Here is a 25,083-nt window from a genome sequence, read left to right as displayed (position 1 = left end):
TCATTCTTTCTTCCCTCTCTCTCTCTCTCTCTCTCACTCATTCTTTCTTCTCGCTCTCTCTTTCTTTCTGTCTCTCTCTCACTCATTCTTTCTTCTCTCTCTCTCTCTCACTCATTCTTTCTTCTCTCTCTCTCTCACTCATTCTTTCTTTTCTCTCTCTCTCACTCACTCATTCTTTCTTTTCTCTCTCTCTCGCTCACTCATTCTTTCTTTTCTCTCTCTCTCGCTCACTCACTCATTCTTTCTTCTCTCTCACTCACTCACTCACTCATTCTTTCTTCTCGCTCTCTCTCTCTCACTCATTCTTTCTTCTCGCTCTCTCTCTCTCTCTCTTAGAGGTCTTTCCACCCTCCTCCACCCCCCCCCCCCACACACACACACACGCCATTTTTAAATAAAAGCCCCACAGAATGAATCCTAACTGAAATGCTTGTGATGAGCCTGTCATTTAATAACCTCTGTTTATGTGTGTCAAACATTATGATAATGTCTCCTCTCCCCTTCTCCCCCACACCCCATTTCAAAATAAAAGCCCCAGAGAGTGAATTCTAACTGAACTGCTTGTGATGAAGCCTGTCATTTAATAACCTCTGTTTATGTGTGTCAAACATTATGATTATGTCTCCTCTCCCCTCCCTCCCCCACCCAGCCCCACCCTTTCCAAATAAAAGCCCCATGGATTAACTGTATGTAAACATTAAGCTCAAAATTAGGCTGTTTTGTTGAAATAATGAATGCTCTTACAAATACTGCGACAACTACTACTGCTGCTAATATTTCGAGTATTACTACTACTACTGCTGCTACTACTTCTACTACAACTTTTGCTGTTGCTACTATTACCAGTGCTATTACTGCTACCATCAATATTATTACTACCACTACTGCTATTACTACCACTACTACTATTACTTATACTACAACTGCTACTACTGCTATTCATGCTACTACCAGTACTAATACTATTACAGCTATTAGAACGACTGCTACTAGTACTACTACTACTACTGCTACTTCAAATACTGCCATTACTTTTACTACTACTACTACTGTTATATTAAATACTACGACCACTACTACAGCTATTACTACTACTACTGATACTAGGCTACTACTTCTTCTAAATACTAATACTTCTTCTAAATACTAATACTTCTACTCCTAATGATACTTCTACTACAACTACGACTTCTACTACTACTACTACAAATATCACTACTGCTGACATTTTTTAAGTCACAGAAATTGTTCGAATATCAAAATGTTCAGCTCTTTCAGGACAGGGGTGAAATTACTCTTCATATTTGTAATCTTTAAATTCTTTGAAATATTAAGCTATTTGCAATTTTTATGAATGGGATCTCTATGGAGAAAATCTTCAAATCCTGTTAAACTTTTTCAACTTCCAAAGCCTTCTTCTTCCTCATACTTTCAGCTACAGACACCATAGTTAGACATTTCAACGAGAAGGGTTTTCAGCAGTGCAGTTTAAATGCTTTCGGGCTTCAACATTCTCTCTCTGTCTGTCTGTCTGTCTGTCTCTCTCCTCTGTATCTTTCTGTCTCTCATTCCTTTGCTCTTCTCTCTCTATGTATCTCTCTTTTTCTCATTCCACTATTTCTTCCGTCCCCCCATTTTTCGTTGCAACTCGTCTTCTTCATTTTTTAAGCTACAGAAACCGTTCCACTATCAAAATGTTCAGCTCCTTCAGCTCATCTCTGCTATGACTTTTTCTATTTCTAACCTTTAAACTTTTTGAATTATTAAGGTTTTAGCAACTTTTTTTTGAATGGGATCTCTATGGAGAATATTTACAAATTCTCTTAAACTTCTTCAACTTTCAAATCCTTCAACTTCCTCATACTTTCAGCTACAGACACCATTTCAACTTTCAAATGTTGAGAAAACCCTCAACTATTGCCAACATGATTCAGCTTTTTGATATCTTTTAAACTTTTTGAACTGCAGCAATTTAACTTTTATGATTTTTCAGCCCTTTTCTGACTTTATAATGGGTGTGTATTGCGCAGCTTAGAGTGCGTGATGTCACCGCTAGAGTGAAGAGCAGCTTGAGATTCTTGTGAAAAAAACATTTGTATTTTGCCACTGTGTCCACAATCTTCACTCTTCATGCATAATTTCTGGATGTAGAAGTAGCTAATCTTGTCCTTTCGTAGAAAAATTACTGTGGAATCCCACAGATTTCCACATTTGACACAGAAGCCGTTAATTGAGAGGAAAACCAACTTTCTGCTCCATAGAGACCAATGTTAAATTTTGCTTCAAAAACATCTTCCACAGAACACGGTACCCCATTTCTAGATCGCCAGTTAAGCCACATTATTTACACTACAGACACAATTTTTACAAGATCTGTTTCTCAAGTCATCCTCCCTCTCAATTATTAATATCGGAGCAATAGGAGCTATGGTTATGGGAGTTTTGATGATTTGTTTGAGAGGTGTTTCCCTGTTTTATCTCCATGTAATGGCTTCAGTTACACAGGTGTTTGCGATTGAGCCAATTACTGATGTTGATAAACACACAGACTCACAGACACATGCGCACATACACTCCCCTCCCTCTCTCTCTCTGTGTCTCTCTCATACAGTCTTTCAGGTCTTAGGGATCTTTAGAGGTCTTTCCCCCCTCCTCCACCCCACACACACACACACACACACACGCCATTTTTAAATAAAAGCCCCACAGAATGAATCCTAACTGAAATGCTTGTGATGAGCCTGTCATTTAATAACCGGTTTGTGTTTATCTAACATTATGATTCTGTCTCCTCTCCCCTTCTCCCCCACACCCCATTTCAAAATAAAAGCCCCAGAGAGTGAATTCTAACTGAACTGCTTGTGATGAAGCCTGTCATTTAATAACCTCTGTTGTGTCAAACATTATGATTATGTCTCCTTTCCCCCTCCCTCCCCCACCCAGCCCCACCCTTTCAAAATAAAAGCCTCATGGATTAACTGTATTTAAACATTAAACTCAAAATTAGGCTTTTTTGTTGAAAAAATGAATGCTCTTACTCATACTGCGACAACTACTACTACTGCTAATATTTCTAGTATTACTACTACTACTACTACTTCAACTTTTGCTGTTGCTACTATTACTACTACTGCTACTGCTATTACTGCTACCATAAATATTATTACTACCACTACTGCTATTACTACCACTACCACTACTATTATTACTTATACCACAACTGCTATTCCTGCTACTACCAGTACTAATACTACTACAGCTATTAGTACGACTGCTACTGCTACTTCAAAAACTGACTTTACTATTACTACTACTACTTATTATACTACTACTACTGTTATATAAAATACTACGACCACTACTACAGCTATTACTACGACTACTGATACTACTACTTCTACTACTTCTTCTAATTACTAATACTTCGACTACAACTTCTACTACTACTGCTACTACAAATATCACTACTGCTACAGCTAGTACTTATTCAAATGCTACTAATACTTATACTGCTAATAATACTTCTACTACAACTTCTACTACTACTACAACAAATATCACTACCGCTGGAATTCTTTTAAGCTACAGAAACCGTTCGAATATCAAACTGTTCAGCTCTTTCAGGAGAGGTGTGATATAACTTCATATTTGTAATCTTTCAACTTTTTGAATTATTAAGCTTTTTGCAATTTTTTTAAAATTGGATATCTATTTTCAGCAATGATTTTGAGATTCATTTCAGCTTTCAGCATTCCAACGCATTTTCAGCAGGAAATGCATTTTCTAGTTTTCTTTAATTCTCTTCATTTCTGACTTCTCAGTCCAGCTATAATTCCACATCCTTCACTGATTATATGTCGATATGAATTTGCTTCATCAGCTGTTCAGGTTAACTGGTTATATTTCCTCCACAGGACCGACAGGGTGTGCACATAGAGGCAGAGCCACTGTGTGTTCTGGATTTCTACATCGCAGAGAACTTTCAGCGACATGGCTACGGGCTGGAGCTGTTTGACTTCATGTTGCAGGTGAAACATTCCTCTCTCTGTCTCTAGTGTTCCTCAGCATATAAAAGAGGAGTCTGTAGGGCCCCTCAAGTGCTATGTCAAAACAGTAATACCCACTTTACGCAGCTAGCTGTGTAGATATGTGAAAGTACTGATATTTAGTACTGATCTTGATCTTTAGTACTGATCTTTAGTACTGATCTTTAGTACTGATCTTGATCTTTAGTACTGATCTTTAGTACTGATCTTGATCTTTAGTACTGATCTTTAGTACTGATCTTGGTCTTTAGTACTGATCTTTAGTACTGATCTTGGTCTTTAGTACTGATCTTTGTCTTTAGTACTGATCTTGATCTTTAGTACTGATCTTTAGTACTGATCTTGGTCTTTAGTACTGATCTTGATCTTTAGTACTGGTCTTTAGTACTGATCTTGATCTTTAGTACTGATCTTGATCTTTAGTACTGATCTTTAGTACTGATCTTGATATTTAGTACTGGTCTTTAGTACTGATCTTGGTCTTTAGTACTGATCTTGGTCTTTAGTACTGATCTTGGTCTTTAGTACTGATCTTTGTCTTTAGTACTGATCTTGATCTTTAGTACTGATCTTTAGTACTGATCTTGGTCTTTAGTACTGATCTTGATCTTCAGTACTGGTCTTTAGTACTGATCTTGATCTTTAATACTGGTCTTTAGTACTGATCTTGGTCTTTAGTACTGGTCTTTAGTGCTGATCTTGATCTTTAGTACTGCTCTTTAGTACTGATCTTGGTCTTTAGTACTGCTCTTTACTACTGCTCTTTACTACTGATCTTTAGTACTGATCTTGGTCTTTAGTACTGCTCTTTACTACTGCTCTTTAGTACTGATCTTGGTCTTTAGTACTGATCATGGTCTTTAGTACTGCTCTTTACTACTGCTCTTTAGTACTGATCTTGGTCTTTAGTACTGCTCTTTACTACTGCTCTTTAGTACTGATCTTGGTCTTTAGTACTGCTCTTTCGTACTGATCTTGGTCTTTAGTACTGATCTTTAGTACTGATCTTTAGTACTGATCTTGGTCTTTAGTACTGATCTTTCAAACCCGTGCTCATGTTCATCCTTACTTTGAAAGTTCTCTGTCACCTACATTGTTGATGCAGAAAAGGATTGGGACTTCAGGAACCCGGGATGCCCGAAATAACTTTAAAGACTAATTAAACCTCAAACTATATATGGGTATTTATGAATACAATGAATACACATATCCCAGCCTTGCATGTAAACTCAAATTCACAAATGTTTATGAGTGTGTACTGTATTTCTCACGATAACATGCCCTTTACAGAAGTTAACTAACCATAATCACAACAACAGTCAGCATGCTAGAGATTAGCATAAACACTAGTGATTAACATCAGCTAATTCAAAAGGTAACCGCTTCAATGAATGGTAAGCTGAAAACAGTAAAGTCCAGCTCCATGTTAAAGTAAAGTAGACCATTATGTTCTGTGACTGTAGCATGAGGTGGAATTAGCAAGCTAGCTCGCTAACTAACAGCCGCTACATGAAAAATTGAAAAACGTAATGCTTCATCCACACACTCATGTCACAGCTTAAAGCACATTGCTATCACCAGAGAATCAGTCAATAAAACTGATTTACCCGAGTTTGTAATGGGATGATGTCTTAATTTCAAGAAAAGAGAGAAAAGGCCTCTTCAGTGCTGTGACTGTAATGCTACAGTGGTTATGGAAAATGAGCTGACAATAGACATGACTGGTTGTGTCTTAGCCCCCCATCTCTACCCATGTTGATACGTTTTGCATTTTGAATTTCAAGGTTTGAGGCACTTTAGCTAAAACTCTGGGGTTTAGTTAGTCTTTAACAACGTTGTTGAGAGAAACATATTGTAAAACCAGTTATCTGCCACCTGCAGTACAGATGATGATCATAGTTCATAGCTTAGTGCTGTTTATCAGTGACAGCATGTTTTCTCTTTCTCTTCTGCAGCACAAGAATTTAGAGCCAGTTCTGATGGCTTACGACAGGCCCTCGCCCAAATTCCTGTCTTTCCTGGCAAAGCATTACTGCCTGACACCAAGTGTTCCTCAGGTACAGTCTGTACTTTCTCTGGGTGTGTACCATAAGACAAAGCGGTAGTATTAGCAATCCAAGGTGCTAAAAGATAGCTTCACATCTTTAACCCTGTCCTTACATGAGCTTACTGTCTTTTCATATTTTATTTTCAATGTATACACTTAAGTTAAAGTTAAACACTTAATGTATCCATCAAAAAGAATGGTACATAACACAAATACCAAACCCAGACAACCAACCATACAACATCCTTCAATATCAATGGAATATGAATTGTTAATCATCATATGGACTTTAGGGATTTTCTTTAGGGATCACTTGAAACCCTAAAGGATATGATTTCAGCATAGTCTTCTCCATTAGAATCTGTGATGAGGCCCAAACTGAGAAAAATCCATCCACGTCTGCTTGGGAACATGTGCGAGCCTTTCCAATGGGACAAGAAGAAGTTGAAACAGATGGTTTTACATTGTTTAGCCGATGCTGTAAGAGTGATAACCGTCCACAGTACCATAGAAGACTAGTGCTGCGTACTAAACCTTGTGTTACTTATGTTGTTTTTATTCACGTCACTCGTGCTAGCTGCACCAGAGAGACGGACGGACGGACGGACGGGGGGGGGGGGGGGGGTAACCTCCATATAGATACCCACCATGGCTGAAATAACCACGGCTGCTGCTTTGTTCTTGTTGTGGAAGTCCCAGATATGTCCGAAAACCAAACGCTGTCCTGTCTGGGTTCATAACATAACGTGTGAGTTATCACAACGTACAACTTTAAAAAAGCACGGTTTCCCACAGGACTTTATGAGACTATGGTTGGTGGAGGGTCCGAGGGCATTTCGTACATTTGAAAGTTAAATGCATCAATGTGGTGCACTTTGAGAGCAAAATGAAGAGGCTAGATCTATGAAGAACCTTGTTCTCTTGTTCCAGCAGTGTATTCCAGACAATGTTAGTTATCCCGTCTGAATTGGGACATGAATTACACATCATGATGTTTGTCAATTTGAAAGGTAATTTTGCACGTCAAGAAGGTTTCAGTTTACTGCATCTCTGTCCCATACACAAACGTGACGTTATCTTACCTGAACATGTTTTATCAAGCCTCTTATGAGTCATCTTATCTTTAAGACCGTGTTTGTGTGTGAGTACGTACATCCCAGTACAAAACACACCGGCATCGTAGCTTCAGACAGAGAAGTCACTTACGCCTCTCTTGGGTGTGTTGTTTTTCAATTACGTATTTTCAGTCTCAAAGGTTTTACGACAAACTACGATTTGCTTACCGTCCAACATGATCTTTTATATTGACGAACATCATATGAGTGATTCATGACGCAATTCACGGGATCAAAAAAAGCTTGTCCCTTGAAGGTATCCACCTAAATAGCCCAGTACCACATAGCATAGAAACTTCTCCAGTCAAGCAACATCTTTAATTTGCCCAGATCTAAAAAAAAGTTTGTCCGAGCATGTGAACGGAGTCGAGGGTGGGCGGAGAGATCGTGGTTGGATCGCAGAGTGGATTTTTTATAAAAGTTGGAGCGTTGCCTCATCTACTATCACATTTCCAGCCCGGTACCGCTCGCAGCATGAGTTTGAAGCCTGCCGAGGTAGCCCGCATCATTGTTAAACGATACCGAGACCCTCCATTAAAACGCTTCACTTAACTACCATACAAATAGGGTCCCATGGTGGTCCGCTGGAAGGGCAGTGAGACTTCTTCTCTCGTAAACCCATTAGCTTCATGTCATTCCACCAGGTAAACGTTATCAACATTTAAGATGATCAACTTGACAGTTTTGAATGATGAGCTCCAGTTTATGAATCAAATAGCTTGTGGAAAAAAAGCTGTGTCAGGTTTAGTAGCTTCCGCTAATGTTTCAGATCAACATTTAAGAACATATAAGGATCAGACTCAGCAATATTTCGGACTCGGATCAGCATCAGGGCCACAGCTGTCTGAAGTGCTTCTGGCGGTCTATATTGAGTGAGGCGTGTTCGTTCTGGTCTTATTCATCAGTCCCTCCTTGTACATGTTGGCCTAGAGTTCCAGCCACTTGTTTCCACTTGACGGCACCTTAGCAAGCATGAGATGTGGTTGAAAGATCCAAAAGCTAGTAAGCTACATATCTTGCTCCTAAAGACTCAGCCTCTATGCTCATAGCCACAGGAAGCTCACTGCTATCCACGGCCGTATAACCAGCTCAGATCATGTAAACACAGGGTTACAGACAGACACACCGTCGTGTAATGCCCTGCATTATTTTAAACAACATTACTCACCGCCACCTTTACCATGAGCACCTTGACTTATCTTGTCTTTCTTTTTATTCTGTCCAGGCCAATAACTTTGTGGTGTTTCAAGGCTTCTTCCTCAACAGATCAGGTAACTTTTCCACTACTCTGATGCCATGGCTTTGTTTTTGTTGTTGTGAAAGGTGTTATGTGATAGTTTTTCTTCTCTGTGGTAATATGAGCGTTGAGGTCAGGTAAGTGTGCGTGGGTTCAAACCTGACGTCCCGACCAGCTGAACCTGTATTTGACTGGCTTCCTTGGAAATTCTATCTCAACCCAAAATCAGTTTACATGTGTCTGGAAAAAGAAGCTGCTCAATGCCATGACAACCACATACCTTTGTAATTACTTGTGGTCAAGTTCAGCTACATCACATATGTTGCATGCTACAGCTTTACAGTGAATTCTTGCTTTTGGCATCACAATCAGTTCTTTTGTTGCACATGTCCATGTGGAAGACAAGGGTCCTCCTCATTAGAGATGCTGGCTCTCGACCCAGGACTGCTGCTCTGCTTTTATTCCAGTTCCAAAATCTTTTGTTTCATCAAACTCTCCCAGGCTCGCCCTCCTCTCTTCTGACGGATCAGGGGCTGTACGGCTGTTTGTAAGGACTTTTCTTTTCTCATACGTCCCCAGCATCACGTCCTCCTTCCGTTGTCCCATAATTAAGTCCATACTCTATGTATGAAGCTCTTGGTCTCACTTAGTTTCTCAGCCAGTGTCAGTTCCTCTATCACCTGTATTTATCTACCTATACAGGTCCAATATATGTCATGTATTTTGCCATATATTGAACCCAGAGAGCCACAACCTGTAGACCCCCACAGACCCCTGACTGACAAGACAATACCCGCCTGGTTCCTGACCCCCCAATGTCTCTAAATGTCTGTCAGTTGATGCTTTTTACCATTGAGCCACATGAATGTGATCCCTGTAAACTATAAGAGCATGCTAAGAAGATAGGTAGCCTCCAAAAAGATTGTATTGCTGTATTGCACCAAACAGGAAGGGTTGCCATTCATGCACAGAAAGAACAGCCTACAAAACAAGGCCAGTGGTACACAGACACACGCACTGTTTTCTAGTTGTGAAGCTTCTTTCTGAAGCACAACATAGGACAGACTGTAGACAGAATAGAAAAGGCTTCACTGTGTTTAGCGGCTAAGAGAGCTGAAGTCCTGACGTGTTAGAATTCTAAAGCTCTCATGATTTAACTAAGTTTAACAACTTAACAGTTGGTTTCTGGTTTCCATAATATTATCCACCCTTACTCTCTTCTGAGTTCATCTGTCGGACTTCTTAGCTGTAGTCTCTGCCAACTAAGGACTCCTTCGCTGTCTGACACTCCCTGTCCTGCTACTGTTAGCCCTTTGTGGACTTCTGGCCTCTTCTGTTGAACTGGTCACGTTTATCCCTCCAGAGGAGAGAAAGGATGCTGTTTGTTGAAGAAGGCTGAGAGGAGAACTAGTGAAGACATAACAATATTACTTATACTTCTGTACCTCTGTTTGCTCCTCAGGCAGCGAGTTACCTGCTCTACCTGGTAGCATGACGGTTCTTTTTAATAGAAACTGACATTTGGCGATAGTTAAAGGAGTTAGCTTGATGATGTGCAAACTCAAATTTGACATTACTTCTCTAGTAAAGGAGATTATATTCAAACTTTTAGACTCAATGGCTTGATATAAATGTGTTTTTAATCCAGCTACACCATGATGATTGATGTTGATGGATCGTACTAGTAATACATTATTATTTCATAATGATAACTCACCTGCATACTGCCTTAGGTTAACGGTGCTGGTGAGTGTGTCTTGCACTGCGTGGTGCTCATGGACATGTTTTGTACCAACTGTTAGTTATTCCTCAACACCAATAAGAGCCAGGTAGCATGAAAGGAAGCAAAAAGCATGTGTGAAACAAATTGTACATGTAAGAAACATTGGTTCTAATAATATGGCTGGTGTCAGATGGAGGCTACCAATCATTGGAACCATTTGTGTCGAAGGCCCCTCAGTAAAGAAGATTCAAATCCACCTCAAAAACATCTTAAACTACTCCAGTGACTGTGAGCAAGAGCAACTATTTCACATGGCAGAAGAGACGATTGTCTCTCAATAAGTCGTCTTTGTTGACAGAAATGTTGCTCCTGTTCCCAGATCTGATTCAAGTTGCTGAAGATCTCAAGACCAGTATGTGAATTGTGTTTTGGGGCGGATTCTCTCTTGGAGCTTTCACAGGCTTCACCACTGGATCACTTTCTAACACTGTTATGGTGTAGCTTCTGAAGGACGGTGTGTGAGGGAGGGAGGTCCCATCATGTTCTGAGTGTGTTCTCCTCCACAGCGGCGCAGTTGAGAAAAGTTCCCCTCAGGAAGCCGGACGGAGAGATCAAACCCTACTCTTTAATGGAGAGAGAAGGTGAACATTGTGACTGTGGTGTATGAAAACTGATTTTCAACTGTCATGTTTGTATTTGATGAGGGGAGTTTATATTAAGCCTTCTACCATGAGATGGAAGTCAAACTGTATTATATTTAGGCCAAGTTGCTCTGCCTGTGCTCCTATTATGCCATATAGATCAAAGATCACATGTATGATGCCCTGCATTACAAAATGTAAGTACAAGGGTCAGCCCAGGTCTAACGAACCAACCGTCTATCTCAAATACAGTTCTATTAAATATGACAGAAACATTTAGATTGTTTGTGTCTCAAAACCAAACACACTAAAAACAGCATTACTTGTTTAAGTCCTGATGGGGCACAATATTTTAATAGTTAAGTAGACATGGTCATGATGAACTTCAATAACTCCCTAAGTTTGTAGTTCATAATGTAGATTAGTAATAACTAACTTTAAATGATTGTCTTTGATTTGGTTTTAAAGGGCACCCCACCAATTTAAAACATCTGTTTACTGTCTTCTGTGTCTCTGGGGAGCTTTACCCCCATTACATCATCGAGGTGAGCATTTAACAAAAGACATGGTCGTGATAGTAGGAAGTGGGATCTGGTTTCATCCTCCAGCAGCAGTGCACTACTAAATTGCTGTAGTACTCTTCTGTAAGTCGGCAATGACGTCTGTGCACAGAACAGCCCCTGTGTTTTATTCATGAGTACTCCAGGTGGCCATGTCAAACTAATCTTATCAGTTGTTATGAGCAACATTTGGCACTTTTCTCAAGTTGAGACAAAGCGTTCTTTCAGGTTTGCCTGTGAAATCTCTAGATATCTTTCTTTGTTCCTGTTCAGTGGTGCTTCAGGAGCAGCGGGCTTGTCCTTGGCCGTTTGCTCCTCCTCACTCCCCCCAGCGGTCGGGATCCTCCCAGTGCTCCCCCTCCCTCAGCGTGGGATCCTCCCCCCGCAGGGCGCCCCCTCACACCTCCCCAGCTTCTGCCCCTGGGGGCCACAGGGACCAGAGCCCACAGTCGCCTCTCATCGAGCCCTGCAGAGCAAGACGCAGCAGGTAAGAAATAAACATTTACAGCCTTTAAAATGTTTTTTAAACATTTTTAACAAAGAAACATTGCATGTAACTGCAGGATGGAAATCCACATTTCAGACATTTGAATGGGAGTGTGTTGGGCTCAGTCTGTCGGTCAGCATGTGTCGGTCAGCATGTGTAGATTCAGTATACCTTCAGTAGCTAGCGCAGCACAGACATGCTAACGCTAGTGAATGATGTGCTAACTTACTCTACTAACGTTAGCTCCACAGGATTCGACGTAGAAATGTAACGTTTTGAAACGAGTATCACTATTACTCAACGTTTACCATGACCAGCTCCAAATCCACTAAAGCGGCCCGAACATGAGGAACATCTGAAAACACTGATGAGAGTCTGTGGAGCAGACGGATAGTTGTTGGACACTGGTCAGAGCTGGGTGGAGCTGTGCTATGATTGGCCAGTCTGTGTTGGAGGGCGGGACTTAGCGAAGGGTCAATTGTTCTGTAGCATCTGTTAAGACCCCTGCGTGTTCAGTGGATTAAGATTTTAAAGTTACAGGTTCCAGGTAGAATTTCTAGTCATTCTCTCCGTACGGTATACAATACTCTTATTTCAGTGCTACGGTGTACACAATAATAACGAAACGATGATTTTAAAGACAAAAACAAGTCCCAAGACAATACATTGCAATTAAATTGAAGTTGCTAATCTAAGTGACACTTTTTGAAATTGGTCTTCTGCTTAAAGTTTTACTTTTTGCCACTGACAGGCTCAGGTTGTTATTATAACTGTGTGGTTATGGAAAGGACCCTACAGAGAAGCAAAACATTGTTTCTTCAGAGACAGCAGGTACACAGAATATGGCATATATATGCGGTGTACCTGCTAGTGGTATACATTATCTGAAAGCTCAGAACCTGAAGATTAATTGAGCTCAGTGGTGTGTGACATGTTTCGTCATAAATCAGAAATACACATATTAATTCATTCATTATATTGTGAAAGTGTAAAAGCACGTTCTGATGGAAGTATACATATGATGGCCATTCTTATGTTCTAGTAAGACTCATACGTTGTTCCACAATGTTTTGAGTTGGTACCATTTATTTGACACACTTGAGGAACAGCATAAAATGTCATGCTGTGATTTGGATTAAAAACTTTTGAAAATTTCTGTTAGTTTCATTTTTTGGCACTTCTGCCGTAGAACCGGCTCAGAAACCCTCTTATTGTCAATATACCTGGAAAGCCATGCGTCCATTGAACGTCCTCAGCCTCTAGTTTGACATTACCGATCCCTCGAGCCCGAAACGGTGTCTCTGGATAACCCACAGATCTCACTGTGGATAGTTTGTTTTAGACAATTTCATTGGAAGAAAACGGGTCACAGTGAGGTCTGTGTCGCTGCACGAGGTCAGAGGTTCAAGAGACTAATACCTAGTGACTGAATGCAGTCTAACGGTCGTTAAAGTCCTCTTCCAGATTTAAATGATGTCACAAATCATTCACATTTAATATTCTATCACTATTGGTGCCATTTATCTTCTGCTCCATTCATAAATTGGTGTCTTTCAGTTGATTGAAAACTTTCTAAACGCTGTCTCTCTCTCTCTCTTTCCCTTCATCTTTTGTTCTCCATTCCACTCCATTTATCTTCTGTTACTTATTTGATCTACACCGTCTCCTCCTCTCACTGTCATCGTCTGCTCATACTTCATACGGTAGTTCCCTTAATAGAGCTCATCTGGACTTCCATTGACCTGCCTCTGACTGGCACTCTTCTCTTGAAAGGAATGGCTGTTGTTTTAGAAGTTTCTGTGACATGAAGTGTGTTAACATGTGCACTAGTATCTTATTCTGTTTTTGGTCATTTTCTGAATATCCTGGGTTTTCAAATCCCAGTATGAGTTTTCACCATGTCAGCTACTACGTTCTGTAAAAAGACACAATGTCCAGAATCCTGGTTAAGGTGTTGCAACAGCATCCTCACCAGGACACTAGTGCGCCTGTAGACACACTCGTGAAGAAGAGGAGTCTGTTGTTAAAACATAGTGGTGATCCACTGGGCAGAGGAGAACACCATGGCTCTGTCTCTGCTCTTTTCTAGAACCCATTAAAGTATCTGCCACAGAACTCCACATGTGAGATTGCCTTCTGTCACACAAGCAACCGACAACGTCGGGCCAGCAAAGGCCCTATTGAAATTGTACGTTTTTGTTTGTTGTTCTTTTTTTTCTGATTTTTGTTTTTACACTTTGGGCGCATTTTTTTAGTATTTTTCCATACTCCAAAACTCACCAAATTGTGCAGACTTGTCAGGTCTGGTGAAAATAGTCATCTGACATAGGTTGCACATTTGTGTGTAAAGAAATGGCTCTCTAGCGCCCCCTACCATTTGGACCGGTGACGCCCCTCGGCCAGTATGTCCGATTGACTTGAAATTGAACACACATGTCCAATTCCGCTAGATCTACAAAAAAGACTCTCAGACCCCTAAACTCCGCCAACCGAAATTTTCCGCAATTTTAAATTTTATGAAAAATACATTTTTGCAAACACCTCCCTACACGCTTGGTCCGATTGACACCAAATTTGCTGTGGGTCATTATTGGATGTAGGTCATCGTAATGTTTCAAAATCTTTTTGATATCCCTTTGTGTTTACAAGATATGAACCAAACAAACTTCTTAGGGGCGTGGCTTATATATCAATACACATAACTTCTAAACCATTTGTCCTAAAACCACCAGATTTGCAGCATATGTGCACACCGCATCCTTTATCATACGCTGACATTTTCTTTCCATTCAACCACTAGGGGGCGCTGCAGTAAACCCGCAATTTTGTGCTTTTTTTTGTCACTTTTGGCATTTTTCAGCCTTTGTACTCGAACTCCTCCTACAGAATTTATGCGATCGACTTCAAATTTGGTCAGGATGCTCTTAAGACCTTTGTGATGAAAAGCTATCAAAGTCGTGAGTTTTCATGGAAGAATCTTGACACTGTGGGGCGGCGATTTTGCCTCATTCGGCATGAAAAAGGAAGTTGTTATAACTCCAAGGTACATTATCCAATCTGCACAAAACGTCTTATGCATGATGCTACTTCAAGCTTGAGAACATTTCAATGCCAAAATCTTCACATAGTCATAGTGCCACCTACTGGCAAAAGGAAATGTCACATTTTATACTTTTATTTATTCCTCCTATCCAGTTGACCTGATGACTCTCACATTTGGTGAGAATAGCCTTAAGATATTGAAGATGATTCATCGTGAATATTGTGTTTTCGTGAATGCCGTTGTCGTGGCAACGCACCATTTGCCATGAAAAATGAAGCTGATGGTTCAGTGGCTTGCGATGCTCAAAAACTCATGGAACTTTGCACATAGGTCATAGGTAATGGGAAGATATATTTTATGACTTTGTGGCTCAGACGTTTTAAATTGCCTCCATAGCGCCCCCTACAAATTTTCAAAAGGGCTGCCCCATCGCTACGTTACACCTATATGTATGAAATTTGGTAGGCACATGTAACTCATAGAGACTTAAATAAAAGTATCTTGGGACCATGCTGTAAACTATACCGGAAGTCGGCCATTTTGACTTTTGTGTAATTTTTCGATAGATTTTTGCACAATTGTAGTCGCTATACTTTAACGATCCACTTCAAATTTGATCAGAACAATCTCAACACCATTGTGATTAAAAGTTATCAAAAGCTTTACATTTGACGGAATGGCTTAGCCGTAGTGGGTTGCTACTTTACATGATTCCCCCTCTTAAAAAGCCGATTAAACACCACTGGACTTGTTCCAAATGGTCCCAAACTTCCCATGCTTGATAATACTCATTTATTTATTTATTTTTTCAGGGACAATGCACACTAATCAACAGTTACACTGTAAGTGAGCCAGAGTTAGCCAGAGAGGCTAATTTCCATCTGCTGTCCCCGGCCAGATGTTTCAAGGTAGCCTAAAATAACAAAATCTCAAATAGAAACAGAGTTAAAATTCATAGAGAAACAGACAGCAACATACAGACAAAACCGAAACACAGCAAAAGAAAAGTGTACGACATTAAAGCAGAGCAGACATAACAGGTTTCAGCATGCGTCACGCAGAACAGACCCACCTACAGGACAAGCACATGTAACACTGAAGCACTTCACAGACACAGCAAACAATGGAAAATAGCAACACTGATCAAGGCAAATGCACATATAGATGAAACAAGCAGGCAGGACAGACAGCACATCAATGCTGGCACATCTGATTGGCAACAACCCATTTCTTTAAGTGATGCTTGAATGTTTGGTACGTGTTTTGTGTGCGTATGTGTGGTGGCACAGCATTCCACGAGTGAGCTGCCTTCACAGAGAATGTAGAGTTACTGAACGAGCTTGACCTTTGTGGAATGACACAATCACCTCTTGAAGCAGATCGAGTGAGTCTGCTGCTTTGAGCGCTTTGTTTAATAAAATCACTAAGTGGAGGTGGGGCCATACCATGTAAAATTTAAAAAACCAGACACACATCAGTGAATTTAATGATGTTCTCCCAACTCAGGATATGATGTTTGGTGAGAATATTGCAGTGATGGTGACTTTTGGGTTTTTTATCAAGTGTTTTTAGGGCTTGTTTATGGAGAATATGAATGGATTTTAATGTCGTGCTGCTGGCTTGTGCTCAGCTGGTTAAGCAGTAGGTCAGATGGGGGATAATCATTGCATTAAAATACAATTGTATTGTATTTTGTATTGTATATCCTCATGGCCTGAGGATGTCTACAAGCTAATTTCCACTAATACTCACAGCGACGATTTACCAAGCATCATTTCCAGCATCACTTGGGGAAAAAACGTCGAACTCGTGGACGCACTGTCCGACGCTCGCGGACGTTCTTGGCCGCGCTGGCCAGAGTACCGCCGGCACCCCCGACGTGCGGGACGATGCGAGGGCCCGTTCATCGCTGCTCGCAGCTTTAATTATTATTATTATTATATGAGATGAGGCTGCTCTTTCTACTCTCCTTCTTTTCATTCTTGGGCTTTTTATTTCTTATGAGTTTGGTTTTATTCATACACCATGTGTGTTTACTCTCATTCATGTTTTGTCATATTTTGGTTGAACTCAGTTTTGTAATTGTCCTTTTTTTTCCCCCTTTATTTTCTTGCCCTTGTCTGTCCCAAACTGTCTTTTGAATTGCATGTCCATCCCCTCTTGTACTCCTGTCCTCTCTCTTTTTCACCTCTCTCTGGATGTTTTGGGCTGCTTTCATCCCCCTTGCTGGCGGTCACCATCTCTCTGGTGCAGACTGGGTCTAGTTGCCAGAAGCAGCCTGTACAGTCGGCACGTGGACAGCAGAGCTGCTGGGTTGCTGGACAGACCCTTGATGCCAGGTAAGGTAAAGCGAGGATCAGTCACACTAATGCTTGGTTACTGTGTTGTACTGGTCATCAATATTACATGGTCAAAATGCTCCATTTTCATCTCCAGATTTCAACCAATCACAGAAGTATAGTAATTATTTGGGATAGAATAGATCCAAATTAGATTGTATGTATCAGTGTGACGATACCAAAGAGTCCTGCACACACTTTATTAACAACAATTCTTCTTCAGACATTCAGAGCATGATATGAATCCCACCAGACCAAAACATTATTAATAAAGTGTGTACATGATGGACGATGTGTGGATTCTTTGTTTTCTTAATAAGGCTTCATAGTGTGTCAGAAGTTTTTAATTATTACCCGTGGGTTGTCTTTGGATAACAAAATTCTCTTAACTCAAGGATCGCTTTGTCAGACTTTCCACTGCATGTCACGGTCTCATCAGGTGTCGACACTTCAGTCGCGTGATGATGAGTGGGCGTGGTGTAACACCTCAGCCACTGACGAAGAGTGGGACTTGGTTGAAAGATGGTATCAAATACATTCAGGCCACTTTATGTGTCCAATGTTTGTCCTCGCTGTAGAGAGAGTAATGTCATAGAAGGAAACAAGGTCACAGTCACATCCGTAGATGTGATGGGCAGGTGGCACCTTGAACAGCAGCCTCTGCAATCAGTGTGTGAATGTGTGTTCTGATGGTTGAATGTAAGCGCTGTACACTACTTTGAGTGCTCAGAGGACTAGAAAGGTTCTATACAAGTCCGTTACAGTTACTGTACATTAAGCTGTTAGGTTTCATCTTTTTTCTTAAGTGTAATTTACAAGACTCAGTCGTTTTAGTGGTGAATTATTGATTTAAGTGTAAAGATGCTGAATGTTGCTCTTGGTGGCTTCTACCCTGAGAATATGGAGCCCCTGAATGAGTGAGTAGTGCCGGAGCAGCACAGTCAGGGAGCTCTGCTCATGTAGTAGGACCTTGTGCCTCCTCAGGTCTGAGGCCAGTGGGGGATCAGTCACACGCACCGGGATACACAGACACACAGAGGTCGGCCAGTATTCACACAGCAGGAAGCAGGTATTTACACCACTTTACCAGACACTTGGACATAACACGCATGAAAGAAGCAGTGCCCCCCCCCCCCCCCCCCCCCTCCTATGTGCAGACGTTTGTGGCTGAAACGCATCAATAACTGGGAAGGAGACCCAGCAAACAACCAAGGCTGTCTGTCTTTCTGGTGAGGACAGATACTCAAAGCTAGGATGATGTGGAGGTGTCTGTGTGTGGAGCCAAATCCAGGCCAATAGTTTTCATCATTTGATTAAAAAAATTGAACCTGAAAGTTCAAGTTGTGGTCTTGAACATTGAAAAATACAACAATGTATTCAAAATAAAAATAAGTGAACAAAAAGTTTTTTGGGGTTGAATATAGTTTTGAGTCAGTTCTGGAATTGTTTTGAATAAAATATTTATTTTCATTTTTTACTTTCATATATATTTTGATATTTGAGGTCTTATATTTTTCACTTTCAGATTTTATATTTTCAGATTCAAATCTTATTTTTTACTTTGTAACTTTAAAATCTGGCGTGGGGGGCGTGGCATCAACTGAGAGGGGCATGTAATCATGAGTGACAACATAACAAAGAAGGCTGAGGACCACAAGAATTATGATTCAACACTTTCTATACACCATATTCACCAGGGGTGTCACGGATCACAAACCTCACGGTTCGGTTCGGATCACGGTTCAGGAGTCACGGTTCGGATCAACAAAGAAAAGGGGAGGAGCCAAATATAACTTTGCTTTCCATTTATTAATTAAAGAACCTCAAGAACACTTTAAGCATAGAACTTTGGGCTATAGTCTCACATGAAAACAAAAATATTGAAGATGTCAAAAATGAAATAAATAATAAAAATAAGAATACATTCAATAATTCTGTTTAAGTGCAACCTCATGTATGTTGATTCCCTCGTCCTTTGATCAATACTGAAAGAAACAGCCAGTGAGCTTCCACTGTTTACACTGAACTGAACTGCTCAGCAACAACTTGGGTCTGTGTTTACTTCCTGTCAGGTCATTCAAATACACAATAATGTTTACCATTACTGTGACATTATTTTCAAAAAGATGAGAATATCTCCATTGTCTGGGGAGAAGGTCGACCTTTCTGTGGTGACTGGAATATTATTGGGCCTGTCTAGCTTCACTCTGATGCTTCTGTCAGCACCTGCCCCAGGTGTGTGTCTGTGTGACTCTCTCAGAGGGGGCGTGTCTACAGCACCTGCCCCAGGTGTGTGTCTGTGTGACTCTCACAGAGGGGGCGTGTCTACAGCACCTGCCCCAGGTGTGTGTGTGTGACTCTCACAGAGGGGGCGTGTCTACAGCACCTGCCCCAGGTGTGTGTGTGTGACTCTCACAGAGGGGGCGTGTCTACAGCACCTGCCCCAGGTGTGTGTCTGTGTGACTCTCACAGAGGGGGCGTGTCTAAAGCACCTGCCCCAGGTGTGTGTGTGTGACTCTCACATAGGGGGCGTGCTTTATATCTGTTCACTGACACGCTGCATTGATATTCGGGGACTTGTTACTTGAAAAGGAACAGCAGCAGTAGAACTTTATTACACACGATGATGATTAAGCTGTAAAAAAAGGAAAAAAAATACTCGATTGATCCGCGGTTCACAAGTGATCCGAACCGTGAGGGCTGATCCGAGCCGTGAGGGGTGATCCGAACCGTGAGGGGTGATCCGAACCGTGAGGGCTGATCCGAACCGTGAGGGGTGATCCGTGACACCACTAATATTCACAGTAATGCAGTGGGGGAAACTGAGCGCGGCTATCTTGAAGGAAACTTCAGCGCGAACCAGCTACTGGTTCCATTAGTCTTTCGCCCCATAGACACCTGATCCTGAGCATGTTCCCTTATGTCCAGCCTGGATAAACAGGTTCACGTTTTTATGCCAAGCAGCCAAGAAATAATACACCGCTCATGCCAGGATCAGACCGCTTGAGATCCGATCAGCAGTGGACCGACCCTACAGATGTGTTTTCTTACCTGTTGTGTCTCAGTGGAAGACAATAGACAGCATGTGGGATGTCAGTGTAGACATCGGTCCTCAACTCATCGGAGTTCTTTACATGAACACACGCCTTGTCCTGTGAGCTACCAAACAAACATTCACCACAAATGTCACTCCCTGCTCTTCAATACCACTAACAACACGCTGTCTGCCCATGACATGTAGGCTACATTCTCACACACACACACACACACTCCAGCTGGCTGAGAAGAAAAGGAGCATTTCTGATATTTCCACAAAGTCCTTTCAATAACGAAAACTCCTCACAGTACATTAGCCCACACACACTGACATTATGTTTGTTGTGATGTAGGATGTAAATGATCTCAGCTGGACTTGATACTAAATGTTTTAGTCCTTTTGGAAGGCACATTGAAATGTTCAGTAGGAGGACGTGGTGGCTGTTGAGTTGCTCTCTGCCGTGCGTTTTAGTCACACGTGTCTGCACATAGGGTCATTATGCAGTGAAATTGTTATGTTCACTTTAAGGCAACTTCCCCTTCCTTCTGCTGACCCTGTACTGTCTTGCCCCTGAACCCAGGTCCCAGCCTCTTTCACTTCCACCTCTGTGTGCATCCAAGAAGGATGGCATCCACAGGCAGACCCCCGTAGACAGCAGACAGAGGCTCCTGGATTCACATGCCAAGGCCTGTGGTGCTCAGGAGGAGATCAGGGTGTTGGACAGTCCACAGCGTCCAGCACCAGGCATGCTGGTCAGCCAAAGATATATGTTGGAGAAGGACAGTGACGGAGGCAGGCGAGGCTGGTCCTGGACTGTAGGAGAGAACTGCTACACCGCCCAGTGGGTGAAGCAGAAGCAGGAACACAGGAGCACCCGGCCCTGGTGATCGGGAGCTCGTTCTTATTTAACTGTTTACAAAATGTAACTATTGTATTCTGGAACCAGTAAACACTTTCAGAACACGAATATGTGCTGAAGCAGAAACTTTCAAAAGTCACTTCAAGGCCCAAACTCTGATCTGTGCTGCTCATATAGAGTGCTGCTCATGCAGAGTGCTGCTCATATAGAGTGCTGCTCATATAGAGTGCTGCTCATGCAGAGTGCTGCTCATATAGAGTGCTGCTCATGCAGAGTGCTGCTCATGCAGAGTGCTGCTCATATAGAGTGCTGCTCATATAGAGTGCTGCTCATATAGAGTGCTGCTCATATAGAGTGCTGCTCATATAGAGTGCTGCTCATGCAGAGTGCTGCTCATATAGAGTGCTGCTCATGCAGAGTGCTGCTCATATAGAGTGCTGCTCATATAGAGTGCTGCTCATATAGAGTGCTGCTCATATAGAGTGCTGCTCATATAGAGTGCTGCTCATGCAGAGTGCTGCTCATATAGAGTGCTGCTCATGCAGAGTGCTGCTCATGCAGAGTGCTGCTCATATAGAGTGCTGCTCATATAGAGTGCTGCTCATATAGAGTGCTGCTCATGCAGAGTGCTGCTCATGCAGAGTGCTGCTCATATAGAGTGCTGCTCATATAGAGTGCTGCTCATATAGAGTGCTGCTCATGCAGAGTGCTGCTCATATAGAGTGCTGCTCATATAGAGTGCTGCTCATATAGAGTGCTGCTCATATAGAGTGCTGCTCATATAGAGTGCTGCTCATATAGAGTGCTGCTCATGCAGAGTGCTGCTCATATAGAGTGCTGCTCATGCAGAGTGCTGCTCATATAGAGTGCTGCTCATGCAGAGTGCTGCTCATGCAGAGTGCTGCTCATATAGAGTGCTGCTCATATAGAGTGCTGCTCATATAGAGTGCTGCTCATATAGAGTGCTGCTCATGCAGAGTGCTGCTCATATAGAGTGCTGCTCATGCAGAGTGCTGCTCATGCAGAGTGCTGCTCATATAGAGTGCTGCTCATATAGAGTGCTGCTCATATAGAGTGCTGCTCATATAGAGTGCTGCTCATGCAGAGTGCTGCTCATGCAGAGTGCTGCTCATATAGAGTGCTGCTCATATAGAGTGCTGCTGATATAGAGTGCTGCTCATGCAGAGTGCTGCTCATATAGAGTGCTGCTCATATAGAGTGCTGCTCATATAGAGTGCTGCTCATGCAGAGTGCTGCTCATGCAGAGTGCTGCTCATATAGAGTGCTGCTCATATAGAGTGCTGCTCATATAGAGTGCTGCTCATGCAGAGTGCTGCTCATATAGAGTGCTGCTCATATAAAGTGCTGCTCATGCAGAGTGCTGCTCATGCAGAGTGCTGCTCATGCAGAGTGCTGCTCATATAGAGTGCTGCTCATGCAGAGTGCTGCTCATGCAGAGTGCTGCTCATATAGAGTGCTGCTCATATAAAGTGCTGCTCATGCAGAGTGCTGCTCATGCAGAGTGCTGCTCATGCAGAGTGCTGCTCATATATAGTGCTGCAGCAAGGAGTCCTACAACCACCAGCTGAGTCTGAAGAGAGAGTGTACATGAGACGACTAAACATCCTCACCAGAGCACTGTCCTCCTTCAGCTTAGTGGAGACGTGAAGACTGAGACTCTGTCTTGACTTTCTAAGCATGAAGAACTGCTGTTCATCAGATGAGTCATTTCTCTGAGATGAGTCAGACTCTGCTGTCCGGTTAGCTTCGAGGAGGGTCGATTCTGGGCTTTCCACCCATGTTGCTACACACAAACTGAACCAAAGCAGGAAATGCACCAGCATCCACATCAGCTGTGAATTATGCTTCTATAATGTGCTTAAAATCCATGTGGAGGCCAATATTCTGTGACAGTCTATCAGCTGATGGATTGGTGAGTTACAGCAGATGTACTGATATCTACAACACGGCAACAAGTACGACTTTGATAGTAGACACAAGTCTAAGTTCTATGTTCTGATAGTACTCATCCCCACTGGCCTTTGGACTCCTGCATTGTTTTGGTGGTTTTCACAGAGAACAATTTGGATCACGTCTTCAACAAGACTGGAAAAAACATTTAGAACCAAGATAAGAGGCTCAAGTTCCTTTTTTCATGGTGCTTACTTTCCTCTTTGTTACTGATATTATTAATTTATCACTATTAATTATAATAATTATCATTATTATAAGTAATTACTATTATTGCTGTTTATTTCTGTCTATTATTAATATTATTCTTTTGTTATTTCTGTTTGTTTCATTGTTTGCTTTCAATCATTACTGTTATTATGATTTCCCCGTTATTATTATTATTGTTTGTAACATTATACAGCACGATCAAACGCTCACACACACACACATGACAAAAACTCTCCACCCAACCCTTGTCCTCCTGTGTGTGGTGCTGGCACTGGGCCTGGCCACTCCACTGAGTGATCCCGCCTCTCACTTTTATACTCCTCAGTCTAACCCTCTTATTGTCCTCACTGTCCTCACGTCCTTTGTTCTCGTCCCTGTCTTACTTGGTATAATTCCTCAGCTTGTATATGTGTTTATGTACGTGTCTGCAATTGTTTTGTACTCATCTCTCTACACAATAAAAAAGAAAAAAGAGTTACCGGTACTCTGTTTACACCATTTTGTCCCATCTTGTCAATTTCATCTGACACAGCTTCAAACATGTCCTTACCTGTTGTTGTGCTCTTTAGACTCTTAAAATCAAGCAGCTCCTAATGCAGAAATGATCGTCAACTCCCCGCAAACAAATTAACAGCTGTGTCTGTCGCATCTGTGCTCTCATCATATGCAATGAAGTAAAAAGCAAAAGCACTTGCTTTATCTGACACTTGATGGTTTAGGTTAGCTGACAAGTCTTCGATTCGCCGCACAACTGTGTTTCTGGACACGCTAACGTTGTTGAATTCCTGCATTTATTCCGGGCACTTGCGACTTTAGTGAGGCACTGTTTTATGAAGTCACCATCTGAGAAAGGTTTCCCGTGGCGGGCAATGAGTTGAGCTACCTCGTGGCTGCTATTGTGACTTTTTCTTGTTCAAAAACACTCTTAGTGAGCTAACTGCCATTTAACTTTCTGTTCTCGCTCGGCACCAGTGTAGGACGTGTCATCATCCGGGGCTAAACGTTTCTTTGATTGCTCTTATTTTGTGGAGAAGCTGCCTTGTTCAACACAGTATCTCCACCTAGTGGTGAAACTAAGAAGTACAATACAGTCAAGCGCAAGTTTCAAGTGTGGGCCATATGACATTATATTTTTAGAAGTTGCTGCGGGCCAATTAAAATGGACCGCGGGCCGTAATTGTCCCGCGGGCCGTAGTTTGGACACCCCTGCTCTTACTAATACTGCGACAACTATTACTACTGCTAATATTTCTCGTATTACTACTACTACTACAACTTTTGCTGTTGCTACTATTACTACTACTGCTACTGCTATTACTGCTACCATAAATATTATTACTACCACTACTGCTATTACTACCACTACCACTACTATTATTACTGATACCACAACTGCTAATACTGCTATTCCTGCTACTACCAGTACTAATACTACTACAGCTATTAGTACGACTGCTGATACTACTACTTCTACTACTTCTTCTAATTACAAATACTTCGACGACAACTTCTACTACTACTGCTACTACAAATATCACTACTGCTACAACTAGTACTTATTCAAATGCTACTCATACTTATACTGCGAATAATACTTCTACTACTACTACAACAAATATCACTACTGCTGGAATTCTTTTAAGCTACAGAAACCGTTCGAATATCAAAATGTTCAGCTCTTTCAGGAGAGGGGTGATATAACTTCATATTTGTAATCTTTCAACTTTTTGAATTATTCAGCTTTTTGCAATTTTTTTTAAAATTGGAT

The 25,083-nt window shown here is 41.6% G+C and overlaps 1 protein-coding gene across 4 annotated transcripts in view; it reads left to right on the top strand.

The window, feature by feature from the left end:
* atat1 (alpha tubulin acetyltransferase 1) overlaps positions 1-21,280 on the top strand; it is a 31,672-nt gene extending 10,392 nt beyond the window's left edge. The window contains exons 5-13 of one of the 4 annotated variants that reach the window (XM_079287445.1): positions 3,915-4,028; positions 6,002-6,103; positions 8,434-8,479; positions 8,947-8,992; positions 10,735-10,809; positions 11,643-11,856; positions 17,153-17,238; positions 18,223-18,307; positions 20,856-21,195. In XM_079287445.1, the coding sequence (XP_079143571.1) occupies positions 3,915-4,028; positions 6,002-6,103; positions 8,434-8,479; positions 8,947-8,992; positions 10,735-10,809; positions 11,643-11,856; positions 17,153-17,238; positions 18,223-18,307; positions 20,856-21,062 (975 nt within the window). In that variant the 3' untranslated portion in view covers positions 21,063-21,195. Of the gene's footprint in view, positions 1-3,914; positions 4,029-6,001; positions 6,104-8,433; positions 8,480-8,946; positions 8,993-10,734; positions 10,810-11,642; positions 11,857-17,152; positions 17,239-18,222; positions 18,308-20,855 lie in introns of all 4 variants that reach the window. The other 3 variants (XM_079287443.1, XM_079287444.1, XM_079287446.1) reach the window with 3 other exon arrangements.
* Positions 21,281-25,083: the final 3,803 nt, after the last annotated feature.

Source organism: Melanostigma gelatinosum, assembly GCF_949748355.1.
Source record: "Melanostigma gelatinosum genome assembly, chromosome: 17".
NCBI lineage: Eukaryota > Metazoa > Chordata > Actinopteri > Perciformes > Zoarcidae > Melanostigma > Melanostigma gelatinosum.
This window is presented reverse-complemented; position numbering and strand designations above follow the sequence as displayed.